General features: G+C 42.1%; 3 protein-coding genes across 3 annotated transcripts in view; 1 reads left to right on the top strand and 2 right to left on the bottom strand.

Moving 5' to 3' along the window:
• LOC116363560 (voltage-dependent calcium channel subunit alpha-2/delta-1-like) overlaps positions 1-14,010 on the top strand; it is a gene marked incomplete at its 3' end in the record, with an annotated part of 92,705 nt that overhangs the window by 64,817 nt on the left and 13,878 nt on the right. The gene's annotated exons all lie outside the window — the stretch shown is intronic.
• On the bottom strand, positions 5,006-13,787 carry LOC109879071 (E3 ubiquitin-protein ligase TRIM39-like). The gene is made up of 3 exons (XM_031817163.1): positions 13,580-13,787; positions 8,531-12,172; positions 5,006-8,270 (listed from the first exon to the last, which is right to left on the bottom strand). The coding sequence occupies exons 1-2, from the start codon at positions 13,692-13,694 to the stop codon at positions 10,530-10,532; spliced, it is 1,758 nt and encodes a 585-aa protein (XP_031673023.1). The 5' UTR covers positions 13,695-13,787; the 3' UTR covers positions 5,006-8,270; positions 8,531-10,529.
• Positions 7,253-7,902, bottom strand: LOC116363561 (pyrin-like). The gene has a single exon (XM_031817164.1). The coding sequence runs from the start codon at positions 7,877-7,879 to the stop codon at positions 7,274-7,276; it is 606 nt and encodes a 201-aa protein (XP_031673024.1). The 5' UTR covers positions 7,880-7,902; the 3' UTR covers positions 7,253-7,273.

Genomic DNA, 14,010 nt, shown 5'->3' with positions numbered 1-14,010 from the left:
TCTCCAGTTGTCTCTTTCTCTCTCTCCAGTTGTCTCTTTCTCTCTCTCCAGTTGTCTCTTTCTCTCTCTCCAGTTGTCTCTTTCTCTCTCTCCAGTTGTCTCTTTCTCTCTCTCCAGTTGTCTCTTTCTCTCTCTCCAGTTGTCTCTCTCTTTCTCTCTCTCCAGTTGTCTCTCTCTTTCTCTCTCTCCAGTTGTCTCTCTCTTTCTCTCTCTCCAGTTGTCTCTCTCTTTCTCTCTCTCCAGTTGTCTCTCTCTTTCTCTCTCTCCAGTTGTCTCTCTCTCTCTCTCCAGTTGTCTCTCTCTCTCTCTCTCCAGTTGTCTCTCTCTCTCTCTCTCTCCAGTTGTCTCTTTCTCTCTCTCCAGTTGTCTCTTTCTCTCTCTCCAGTTGTCTCTTTCTCTCTCTCCAGTTGTCTCTTTCTCTCTCTCCAGTTGTCTCTTTCTCTCTCTCCAGTTGTCTCTTTCTCTCTCTCCAGTTGTCTCTTTCTCTCTCTCCAGTTGTCTCTTTCTCTCTCTCCAGTTGTCTCTTTCTCTCTCTCCAGTTGTCTCTTTCTCTCTCTCCAGTTGTCTCTTTCTCTCTCTCCCAGTTGTCTCTTTCTCTCTCTCCAGTTGTCTCTTCTCTCTCTCAGTTGTCTCTCTCTTTCTCTCTCTCCAGTTGTCTCTCTCTTTCTCTCTCTCCAGTTGTCTCTCTCTTTCTCTCTCCGGTTGTCTCTCTCTTTCTCTCTCTCTCTCTTGTTGTCTCTCTCTTTCTCTCTCTCTCTCTTGTTGTCTCTCTCTTTCTCTCTCTTCAGTTGTCTCGCTCTCTCTCTCCCTTTCGGACGTCTCACTCCTTCCCTCCCTCCCTCTCGGTCGCCTCGCTCCCTCCCTCCCTCTCGGTCGTCCGTCTCCCTCCCTCCCTCCCTCTTGGTAGTCTCTCTCTCTACAGTTCTCCTTTTAGAGTCGTGTGCTCTCTCTCCCTCCCTCCCTCCCTCTCGGTCGTCCGTCTCCCTCCCTCCCTCTTGGTAGTCTCTCTCTCTACAGTTCTCCTTTTAGAGTCAGTGTGCTCTCTCTCCCTCCCTCCCTCCCTCTCGGTCGTCCGTCTCCCTCCCTCCCTCCCTCTTGGTAGTCTCTCTCTCTACAGTTCTCCTTTTAGAGTCGTGTGCTCTCTCTCCCTCCCTCCCTCCCTCTCGGTCGTCCGTCTCCCTCCCTCCCTCCCTCTTGGTAGTCTCTCTCTCTACAGTTCTCCTTTTAGAGTCAGTGTGCTCTCTCTCCCTCCCTCCCTCCCTCTCGGTCGTCCGTCTCCCTCCCTCGCTCCCTCCCTCTTGGTAGTCTCTCTCTCTACAGTTCTCCTTTTAGAGTCAGTGTGCTCTCGCTCCCTCCCTCCCTCCCTCTCGGTCGTCCTTCTCCCTCCCTCTTGGTAGTCTCTCTCTCTACAGTTCTCCTTTTAGAGTCAGTGTGCTCTCTCTCCCTCAGTAAAACAGCATGATTATTGTAAACTTATTTTATTAAAGTAATCCTACCTGGGAAGAGAACATTTGACTATTTTAATGTTTTAGTTATTTTTCTTTGTCGTTTTTTCTCCAGATCTGAGTCACTGAATCCGTTTTAGCAATAGACTGCTGCTATTGGATACTTGTCATTGTCAATTATGGTTAAATAGATGTGCTGTGTATTACTGTGCTGTTATCTATGTAGCCATTAGGTGGTCTTGTAGTTGATGCCCTCCCTATCACCACAGTTTAACCTCTAACCCTAGAAAATCAATGATATAGGTGTCATCTTTGCCTGTGTACGTGTGTGTGTGTCCAGTGGCGAACTGTGACTATAGGACCAAAAATCTTCCAATATGTTCTATCAAACTCAAAAATCAATAAAATAAATGAAAACATAGCATCACCATTTTCGCCAGTAGAAGTGGGAGCTTGCGTTGTAGCTCTCGCACGACTGTGTGGTCTAGAATGGATTAGAATGGCAGCCCGCAGGCAGCAAAATGGGAGACCCTGGTTAAAAACGTGTTTTATACCATTTTATAGCGAAGTACACATTCAACACGTGGAGTCGTAAGTATTGTTCCTAGAGCTTCCGATTCGAGCCGTCTGTAAACAATGACAACATGAACCATCCAGCTATTACTTCCCATTGCAAATCAATTTTATCACATTTATCACACTAACTGGTGATCTAAAGTTGAAATGCAACTGTGTGTGTGTGTGTGTGTGTGTGTGTGTGTGTGTGTGTGTGTGTGTGTGTGTGTGTGACTACTGTGTGTGACTACTGTGTGTGACAGTAGACTACTAACTCAGCAATCAGTGTTCCAGTAGTTCTCTGATGTGACAACTCTTCCTCCAGAGTTACATTAACGGTTCCAACATCCATTTTCAGACTTGCTCTTTATGTCACTAAATGTGATTTAATCAGTGGAGTCCTATTAGTTTGGGCCCTTTTATTTGTGTCTTCCATTGTTTTATTCTGTAAAGACAAAGTGTCAGCCCCAGTCTGCTGCCCCGCCACTTGGTATGTTATAAAGCTGAGGGATGGGGATTCAGCCAGCTGAGTTCTCCGTCCATCGCACAGACAGGAAGAAAGAAAAGTGGAGGTGTATGTTTTGTGGTTAACTACTCATGGTGTGATTGTGGTAAAGTACAGGAACTCAAGTCCATTTGTTCTCCCGATCTGGAATACCTCACCATCAAATGCCGAACTCATTACATCCTGAGATAATCTTCTTCTGTCATTGTCACGACCATGTATTTCCCCCGAAGCCGACCCTCCGACGGCTCTATAGGAACTACGCATATCCTCAGGCCCAATTTATTGTGGCAGGGGACTATAATAAATGAAATTAATCATTCATGAAAATCGCAAATGAAATGAAATAAATATATTGGCTCACAATCTTAGCCTTTTGGTAACAACACTGTCATCTCAGATTTTCAAAAAATGCTTTTCAACCATAGCTACACAAGCATTTGTGTAAGAGTATTGATAGCTAGCATAGCATTAAGCCTAGCATTCAGCAGGCAACATTTTCACAAAAACAAGAAAAGCATTCAAATAAAATAATTTACCTTTTGAATAACTTCGGATGTTTTCAATGAGGAGACTCTCAGTTAGATAGCAAATGTTCAGTTTTTCCAAAAAGATTATTTGTGTAGGAGAAATCGCTCCGTTTTGTTCATCACGTTTGGCTAAGAAAGAAACCCGAAAATTCAGTCATTAGAAACGCAAACTTTTTTCCAAATTAACTCCATAATATCGACAGAAATATGGCAAACGTTGTTTAGAATCAAGCCTCAAGGTGTTTTTCACATATGTATTCAATGATAAACCACTCGTGGCAGTTTGGTTTCTCCTCTGTTCAAAATGGAAAAATGCACGCACCTGCAGATTACGCAATAGTTTCGACGGAGGACACCGAGCGGACACCTGGTAAATGTAGTCTCTTATGGTCAATTTTCCAATGATATGCCTACAAATACGTCACAATGCTGCAAACACCTTGGGGAAACGACAGAAAGTGTAGGCTCATTCCTTGCGCATTCACAGCCATATAAGGAGACATTGGAACACAGCACCTCCAAAATCTGGCTCACTTCCTGTATGAAATTTCATCTTGGTTTCGCCTGTAGCATTAGTTCTGTGGCACTCACAGACAATATCTTTGCAGTTTTGGAAACATTAGAGTGTTTTCTTTCCAAAGCTGTCAATTATATGCATAGTCGAGCATCTTTTCGTGACAAAATATCTTGTTTAAAACGGGAACGTTTTTCTTCCAAAAATGAAATACTGCCCCCAGAGGTTCAAGAGGATAAGGTGTTTTCTAGTGACATTTATTTGGATACATCCAAAACAATGAGCTAATGATGCGCAATTTCACCTGGCATAGAAAATGTGATCTCCTCAGGACTCTGATGTTCAGAGGAGCTAGCCAACAACACAGCTAGCAGAATCACTTCAAACTGAAGCTGGAAAGACTGCAAACTAGCTGCACTTTGTTTCGTTTTACCTGTTTTCTATTGATAGTTCTTTGTATATATCCAGAAAAATTATGCCAGCTGATTCATGATTTCGACTGACTGAGAAAAGCTGCCTGCCTGTCTGTCTCATCCTGACTCCCAACACGTTTGCTGCTATGGGACAGCTGGAGAATGAATTTGAATATTGAAACAGTGTTGCGAATGTCGGAGAGACCGACAAAATTTTATTCAAATCTCTACTGTTGTAGATGCTTTTAATAGTGGAGATCAAGTTTACAGATGGCATGGCTGGGCTGATGAGACGGTGGATTCAGATGGAACAGATGGAACAGAGTAAATTGGCTAAATCTATGACGTTAAAATGCCTGTGGTAACTTGTGGAATAGAAAACAGCTGGAATGCGGTTTTAACCAATCACCATTCAGGATTAGACCCACCCATTATATAAGATACATGTATTGTATTGTCATAAATAATTTAATTTGAAAGGCGGATAAGGTTCTTGGTAGAACCCTTCATAGAGGCTTCTAGGTAGAACCATATACAGGGGCTTCTTTGAAGAACCCTACATAAAGGGTTTTAGATAGAACCTTCTACAAAGGCACCAAAAGAGTTGCCCAATGGGGACAAACCAAAGAACCCTGTATGGTTCTTCTTAGCACCTGTTTTTCTTAAAGTGTAGAATCAGTCAATTCAGTTGTAGTTTTATCTTTAGAGTCTCCAACATTGCGTTATGGGAGGATACTAGCCAATCTTGATACAATGAGTTACCATATAGCATTGAAAATAGTCCCCTAACCAAAGGATAAAGAGTTTAAACGTACAGTTGAAAAAGAAAAAAGGATTTGCACACAGTAAACATGATAAAGTAAAAGAGGTAGTAAACACACTAAAGCTTACCCACAATTTGTCTGTCCATGTTAATCTCTCTACTCACCTGCATGTGTTTGTGGATAATATCTCTGTCCTTTCTGTGAGAAAGTGGACACAGTGTATAGGTAGTGAATAGATATTTCTGAAGAGCTGGAGAGAGTTTGGTACCGTACACAATACACTGTATACACTGTTTTATTTCGACAAGGTGATGTTGAAATGCAGTGACAATGAGTCATCAAAACCATAGAAACAGACGATTACAAACACCCCCATATAATATACCCCCCCCTCTAAAGAAAATGACATCCAATTCAATCATATTTCATAGAATAAGGCTGATGTCATAAATACCCATCACTATTCTAAAGCTCTGGTGCTGTGCTAGACTGAATACCAAGTGTATCACTATTCTAAAGCTCTGGTGCTGTGCTAGACTGAATACCAAGTGTATCACTATTCTAAAGCTCTGGTGCTGTGCTAGACTGAATACCAAGTGTATCACTATTCTAAAGCTCTGGTGCTGTGCTAGACTGAATACCAAGTGTATCACTATTCTAAAGCTCTGGTGCTGTGCTAGACTGAATACCAAGTGTATCACTATTCTAAAGCTCTGGTGCTGTGCTAGACTGAATACCAAGTGTATCACTATTCTAAAGCTCTGGTGCTGTGCTAGACTGAATACCAAGTGTATCACTATTCTAAAGCTCTGGTGCTGTGCTAGACTGAATACCAAGTGTATCACTATTCTAAAGCTCTGGTGCTGTGCTAGACTGAATACCAAGTGTATCACTATTCTAAAGCTCTGGTGCTGTGCTAGACTGAATACCAAGTGTATCACTATTCTAAAGCTCTGGTGCTGTGCTAGACTGAATACCAAGTGTATCACTATTCTAAAGCTCTGGTGCTGTGCTAGACTGAATACCAAGTGTATCACTATTCTAAAGCTCTGGTGCTGTGCTAGACTGAATACCAAGTGTATCACTATTCTAAAGCTCTGGTGCTGTGCTAGACTGAATACCAAGTGTATCACTATTCTAAAGCTCTGGTGCTGTGCTAGACTGAATACCAAGTGTATCACTATTCAACTGAATGTATTTATCCAGACATCCTGAATGTTACTCAGTGACCATTAAAGTTATTGAGGATCAACAGAGTATATGCATTGTATATATCTAAGTAAAACAAACATATAGTGCCGATTATTATCAGAATTAAAACAATGCAGCATTAAACATTTCGTCCCCCTGCAATGACCCCCCCCCCCCCCTTCCCCCGGCAAATTCAAACGAGACTATGCTGATATTAACAAAACATGTGGCAGTTATAGTGCCACCTTGTGGTCGATATGAATGTTCCTGCATATGTTGGGTCTTGTTGACAGTGTTTTCAACATGTGTACCAAATTTGTTACAATACAAATATCTGTGACTGATTTGTGTTTCGGACCACATGAACGTTTATTGGCCATTACGGCCATGTTGTTTTAGGTACTAGTCTGGAACATATTGCGTTGAGAGACGTTTGTCCACAGGTGCCGCATATCAAGTTTCTTGCAGATCGGTCCTTCAGTGCCAGAGGAGAAGCGTTTGAAGGGTTTTTTCACCTCATTCTAAATGGTGGAATATCCATCGTGGTGGACCTTATGGATCCCTGCTGCAAATGTGTTCCTTGTGAAGAGGAGGACCGATGTCCTGAATTTCATGACTATTGGACAAACTGGTCTATTGGACAAACTGAGGGGCGTGACCTTTCAAAATGTGCATTTTCAATTGCTTGTTATAGTACCTCCACCTGGCCAGTCTGTGTCATTTAGAAAATGCCAGACCTCTACAGCAAGACACATCATACAACCAAGTTTCATCAAAAACAGGCCCTCCAGTCTGAGATATCGCGTGTGACAAACATACAAACGTGCTTTCGGACAGAGACAGAGCCAAAGTCCCCTCCCCGATTTCATCATGGGGGACAGTAATCAGAACAACCTCTGAATTCTCTCTCCCAGATATGAAGTCATACCTTGTTGTGAACCTGAGATATTGGTAATACAGGTCAACTGTTACATAGCTGCTGCATTCTGTACTCATGTCTAACAGACTGACAATGTTATTCATAGGCTTTGCTTTTTCCTTTTATATTTAGAGGTTGGACGTTGGCGCGTGGGGCGCACTGATTGGTGTCCCCTCGTTACTCAGTATGTGTTACACCTGTGCTGGTTTGTCATCTCATTAGTGGGAAGGTGTTGGCCCAGGTGATATTGAAGAGTGGCCGGCCCACTGCTCCGTTAAGATCAGATAAAGGATTGTTCTTTTAGAAGTCAAATAATAATAACAAATATCAGTTAATAAACTAATGTGAAATATTCTCCCTGGTGTTTTATGAAAGAGTGAACTCTAATTGAGGTACTAATTTTACAGGTCAGTTTCAGGTCAATTTCAGGTTCAAACTCAGTCTGTGTGATTGACAGGAGAGATGATCAGAGGGGCAGAGTTTTTACCACCATCATTGAGCAAAGGGCTGAAGTATGGATATAGTTTCTCAGTGAAGGTGTAGCCAGTGAAAGAGTAGATATGAGACCTGACCTCCACATCATAAAATGAGACCTGACCCTCCTCATAATCCACAAACACCCCCACCTTCTGGGGCTTCTCTCTCATGCAGAGGTGGACACGGGTCGGGGCACAAGCTATGTACTTACTCCCATCCCTCAGGATCACTGCCCAGCGTCCATTATCAGGGCTTAATGCGACACTCCCCTTTCTGTTGATAGACTCTCTGGCCACTCCTAAATTCCACTCAGTCTTCCCTGTAACAGTTACCTCATAGTAGAATCTCCCTGAGGAGAAGCCTTTCTTTCCCAAGACATTAACGGCAGAATCAAACCTCTTTGGGTTATCAGGGAGCTTCTGTTTTTTTTCTCCAGTTCTCACTTCTTTCCCATTCTTAGACAGAATGAGCCAGGGGCTTGCTGTATCAGGGTCCAGAATAACATCCACTGCATACTGCTGAATCCTCTTCAGCTCATCATCAAACAACCTCTTCATCTCACTCATGACTGTCTCTTCTAGCTGAGACACGGCTCTCCTCACAATCCCCACATACAGATCACCGTCCTTGGTGAGTGGAGGGCTGCACAGGGATGGGAAGCTCTGGAGGAGGTTTAGGTCGTCCTCAGTGTGTGAGACCTGCTCCAGCTCAGTGCTTCTTCTCTTTAGCTCAGTGGTTTCCTACTCCAGCTCTTTAATGAGTTCTTCAGCCTTCCTCTGTGACTACAGTACATCCAGACAGATAGAGCACAGGAGACTACTAGAGGTGGCCATATCCAGACAGAGAGCACAGGAGACTACTGGAGGTGGCCATATCCAGACAGAGAGCACAGGAGACTACTGGAGGTGGCCATATCCAGACAGATAGAGCACAGGAGACTACTGGAGGTGGCCATATCTAGACAGAGAAAGAAACGTCAAACCGTAAAAAACCCCATCTAGAATCAGTCAACTAAATTGTAGTTTAAGCTTTCGAGTTTCCAACATTGTGTTATGGAGAGATACTAGCCACGTGTTACCATATAACATAGAAAATAGTACTATAACTAAAGAATAAAGAGTTTTAATATACTGTTGGAAAATAAAAATAATTTACTCACATCAAACATGGTTGAATTTAATCTTAATTTATCTGTCCATGTTAATCTCTCTACTCACCTGCATGCGTTTGTGGGTAATATCTTTGTATTTTCTGTGAGATAGTAGACTGTGTATTTAATAGATATTTCTGAAGAGCTGGGGAGAGTTTATTCCGTACTCAATACACTGTATACTTAAGTTTCATTTCAGCAAAGTGACATTGTAATGCTCCTCCCAATCCCCTTCAGCAAAGTGATGTTGAAATGGTCCTCCCCTCTTCCTGGAACAGTTAACTCCTTACATGGCTAAACTCTCTCAGATGCAAGTTTTCCATTGCCTGTAGATTATACATTTTATAGTGTGGATATCTTTTATTTAGATTTAAGCCAATAATACATTATTTAAGTTAAGGTGACTGTCCACTGTCATGTTTCTCTTGATAGTTTTCATTATTCACTCACTAATTCTTTGCCTTTATTTTCACAATGAGTTGTGTTATTATCAGTTCAGAAAGGCAGACGGACAAGGTACATGTACATTTACATTTTTTTGTAAAAAATTATCTTTGAGAATTATATACAATGATGAGTCAGACACAAACCATTCATTACACACAACCCAATATCACATATTTCCCCACAGTTACATAAGTCTACTATTCCAAACTGATGTCATAAATAGCCATCACTATTCTAAAGCTCTGGGACTGTACTAGACCAAATACCAATTCTATCCTTTCAACTGGATTTGAAAAATCCTCAATGTTACTCAGTGTTCATTACAGCTAATGAGGATCAACAGAGATATACAGTGTGCATAATACCTACACTCTTAGAAAAAAGGATTCCAAAAAGGTTCTTTACGGAGGGATAGGGTTCTACCAAGAACTCTTTTGATCAGAAGAACGATTTTTGGAAGACAATGGTTCTTTGATGATTCTTTGGAAGGCAAAACGGATTCTTTGGAAAGCAAGAAGCGTTCTACATAGAACCATATATAATATTTCCCAGCATGCTCTATTGCAGGAAGATTTCCAGAATGGTTTGTTTTACTGTAATATCTGTGTCTTTGCATGTACATTGAATGGTTGATTAATTGTATGCTACACAAAGATAATATCTAAACTAATCCAATCTGTTGGTAATTGGATTTATTGCACCCGTTACTGAGATAGTTGTTCCAGTTGAAATGATTGCCGTTGTCTCAGTATTCAATCTTTCCTACCCTGCAGTCATTCTGAATGCAGGTTGGGGGTGATTAACAATTCCAATTGTTGGATATCCGAACGCTGGCTGGATTTAGGAATTACACATCACTTTGCAAGCCAGCATAATGTGACTATCAGGCCTGAAGTGGCCTGTAAACCAGGAGATTCCTAACACCAATGTGTTATGGCATAACTAGGCCCTCAGACAAAGGCCTTATGATACATGCAATGCATTGTCATAAATAATTACATTTTAAAGACTAATAAGGCTGGTGGAACCGTTCATAGTGTCCTAAGAAGAACCCTCCAAAGATAAAAGGTTTCTCGGTAGAACCCTTCATGGCAGTTCTGTGAAAAACCTTTAGATGTTAGTAGTTCTTGGTAGAACCCTACATAGAGGGTTCTAGGTACAACCATAGAGAGGGGGTTATTTGAAGAACCCTACATAGTGGGTTATAGACAGAACCCTCTGCAAATGGTTGTACCCAGCACCAAAAAGGGTTGCCCCATGGTTACAAACCGAAAACACCTGTATGGCTCTACTTAGCACTATTTTTCTAAAGAGTGTAGGTAAAACAAACATGTAGTGCTGATATTATCTGATAAAAAATAACATGCCCTGAAATCTCTCCCAGATATGAAGTCATACCGTGTTTTAAGCCTGAGATATTGGTAATACAGGTCAACTGTTACATAGCTGCTGCATTCTGTACTCATCATGTCTAACAGACTGACAGATGGACTACTGACTATAACAGACAACAAGCACATCAGTAATACTCTACAGTGAAATACTCTCCCTGGAGTTTCATAAAAGAGAACTCTAATTGAGGTACTAATTTTACAGGTCACTTACTTTCAGGTTCAAACTCAGTCTGTGTGATTGACAGGAGAGATGATCAGAGGGGCAGAGTTTTTACCATCATGATTAACACCAGGGCTGAAGCATGGATATAGTTTTTCAGTGAAGGTGCAGCCAGTGAAGGAGTAGATATGAGACATGGCCTCCACATCATAAAAGGAGACCAGCCCCTCCTCATAATCCACAAACACCCCCACCTTCTGGGGCTTCTCTCTAAGGGAGAGGGGGGTAAAGATGGGGGCGCAAGCTCCGTACTTACTTCTATCGGTCAGGACCACAGCCGAGCATCCACTATCAGGGGACAGTGTGATATTCGCTTTCCTGTTTATAGACTCTCTTACCACTCCTAAACTCCATCCAGTCTTCCCTGTAACAGTTACCTCGTAGTAAAATCTCCCTGAGGAGAATCCCTCCTTTCCCAAGACAATGAGGACAGGATCAAACCTCTTTAGGTTATTAGGGAGATTCTGTCGTGTGTCTCCATATCTTACTTGTTTCCGATCCTCAGACAGGATGAGGTTACAATGTGCTGTATCAGGGTCCAGAGACACATCCACTGCATACTGCTGAATCCTCTTCAGTTTGATTTCAGGCAGCTTCTCAATCTCTTTATTCAGTGTCTCCCCCAACTGACACACCGCTCTCCTCAAACTCATCACACAGAGATCACTGTGAACACTGATCTCAGACCAGTCCTTGGTGGGTGGAGGGGTGCATACGGATGGAAAGCTCTGGACTAGATGGAGGTGATCCTCAGTGTGTGAGAGCTGCTCCAGGTCAGTGCTTCTCCTCTTTAGCTCAGTGATTTCCTGCTCCAGCTCTTGAATGTGTTCTTCAGCCTGCCTCTCTGCTGCGTTCTGCTTCTTCTCAATCACCTCAATGAGATCAGCCTGGTTCTTTTCAATGGAGAGCATCAGAACAGTGAAGACCTGAGCACTGTCTGTGATCTCTCTCTCTGAGTTTCTCTTGCTGAGCTCTACTGAGTGTTTGATCTCCTGAACCTTCTCCAGTTTCTCCTGGATTTGCTGTTGCACTTTTGCCTGTGTTTTTTCCAATTTACCCTTCCTCTCTCCAAACTCTTCCTCGAGAGGGACAGTATGGTGAGTCTCGTGGTCTGTTTTTATGCACAAGACACAAACACACATCTGGTCATTCCTACAGAACACCTCCAGGAGTCTCTTGTGTGTCTTGCAAATTCTGTCTTCCAGGTTCTCAACAGGCTTGATCAGCTTGTGTCTCCTTAAGGCTGCGACTCTCTGATGAGGCTCCAGGTGAGTCTCACAGTAAGAGGTCAGACACACCAGGCAGGACTTCAGTGCCTTGAGCTTCATCTCAGTGCAGACATCACAGGACACTTCTCCAGGTTTGGCAGGGCATTGGTCTGGGCTGCTGGTAGCTTTCCTTTTAACTGACTTCCTGAACTGAGCAGCCATCTCAGAAATGAAAGCATTAACAAAGAGAGCTGGTCTTTTATCAAATGTATTTGTACACATGGGGCACTGGCACAGGTCATTGGTATCCCAGTACTTCCTGATACAGGCCATGCAAAAGTTGTGTCCACATTGAATAGAGACTGGCTCAGTGAACACATCCAGACAGATGGAGCACAGGAAGTGCTCTTTAGACAGGACATTGCTGGAGGATGCCATATCTAGACAGAGAAAAAAGTTAAACTAATGTTATATCTTGGAAAAATTGGTTCCACAAATGTTATTTGCGGAGGGATATGGTTCTACCAAGAACTGTTGTGATCAGAAGAACCCTTTTTGGAAGAAAACGGTTCTTTGTAAATCAAAGGGTTCTACCAGGACTGTGTAACATCCTAAGAACTGTTTTTTGAAGAAGGGTTCAACATAGAACCATACATAATATTGTACAGCATGCTCTATTGTAGGGAGGTTTTCAGAATTGGTTGTTTTAATGTAATAATGTATCTGTGTTTTTGTATGTACATTGATACATTTTATGCTACACAAAGATAAATAACATACAGTTTTCTAAACTAATCCATCCTGTTAGTTACTGGATTTATTGCACACATTACTGAAATGGTTGTTCCAGTTTAGATGATTGAGGTAGTCTCTCTATTCAATCTTCCCTAACCTGGCAGTCATTCTGAATGCAGGTTGCAGGTGATGAACAATTCCACTTGTTGGATATCCTAATTCTGGCTGGATTCCAATATGAATTACACATCACTTTGCAAGCCGGCATAATGGGACTTGCAGGCCTGATGTGGCCTGTAAACCAGGATATTCCTAACACCACTGTGTTAGGGTATAACTAGGGCCTCAAAGAAAGGCCTTATTATATATGTTATGTCTTGTATTGGCTCCCGAGTGGCGCAGTGGTCTTAGGCACAGCATTTCGGTGTTAGAGGTGTAACTACAGACACCCTGGGTCGAATCCAGGCTGTATCACAACCGGCCTAGATTGGGAGTCCCATAGGGCGACTCACAATTGGCCCAGCGTTGTCCGAGTTTGGCCAGTGTAGGCCGTCATTGTAAATAAGAATTTGTTCTTAACTGAATGGCCAAGTTAAATAAAGGATCAATCATTAAAAAAATAAGATTCAACTCCATTTTAAAGGCTAATAAGGCTGGAGGGTTCTAATCGTTCATAGAGGGTTTTAGTCGTAACCCTCCAAAGATAAAAAGGTTCACGGTAGAAGCCTTCATAGACAGTTCAAGCAAGAACCTTTAGCTGATCATTTTTTGGGGGTACAACCCTTCCTAGAGGGTTCTAGGTAGAACCATATAAAGGCAGTTAACTTATGGGTACAAGCCAACGAACCCTGTATGGTTCTACTTAGCACCTTTTTTTCTGAGTGTATAATCAGTTAGAGTTTCCAACATTGCGTTATGGGAAGATACTAGCCAATCTTGATACAATGTGTTACCATATAGCATTGAAAATAGTCCCCTAACCAAAGGATAAAGAGTTTAAACGTACAGTTGAAAAAGGATTTGCACACAGTAAACACAATAAAGTAACGGAGTTAGTAAACACACTAAAGCTTACCCACAATTTGTCTGTCCATGTTAATCTCTCTACTCACCTGCATGTGTTTGTGGATAATATCTCTGTCCTTTCTGTGAGAAAGATATAGATTTATCTGAAGAGCTGAAGAAAGTTTGGTACTGTACACAATACACTGTGTACTTCAGTTTCATTTCAGCTTAGTGACAGTGCAATGCTCCTCCCCATCCACATCTCTTCCCCATCCACTGTTCCTCATGGAAGTTAACCCATTACATTGCTGAACTCTCAGATGCCAGTTCTCCATTGTCTGTAGAGTATGAATTGTTAGTGTGTGTGTATATATATATATATATACACACACACACACACACACACACACACACACACACACACACACACACACACACACACACACACACACACACACACACACACACACACACACACACACACACACACAGTACCAGTCAAAAGTTTGGACACACCTACTTATTCAAAGGTTTTTCT

This window comes from Oncorhynchus kisutch, unplaced genomic scaffold (assembly GCF_002021735.2).
Source record: "Oncorhynchus kisutch isolate 150728-3 unplaced genomic scaffold, Okis_V2 scaffold948, whole genome shotgun sequence".
Taxonomy (NCBI): Eukaryota; Metazoa; Chordata; class Actinopteri; order Salmoniformes; family Salmonidae; genus Oncorhynchus; species Oncorhynchus kisutch.
The sequence above is the reverse complement of the archived record's forward strand: the minus strand, read 5'-3'. Positions and strand labels throughout refer to the sequence as shown.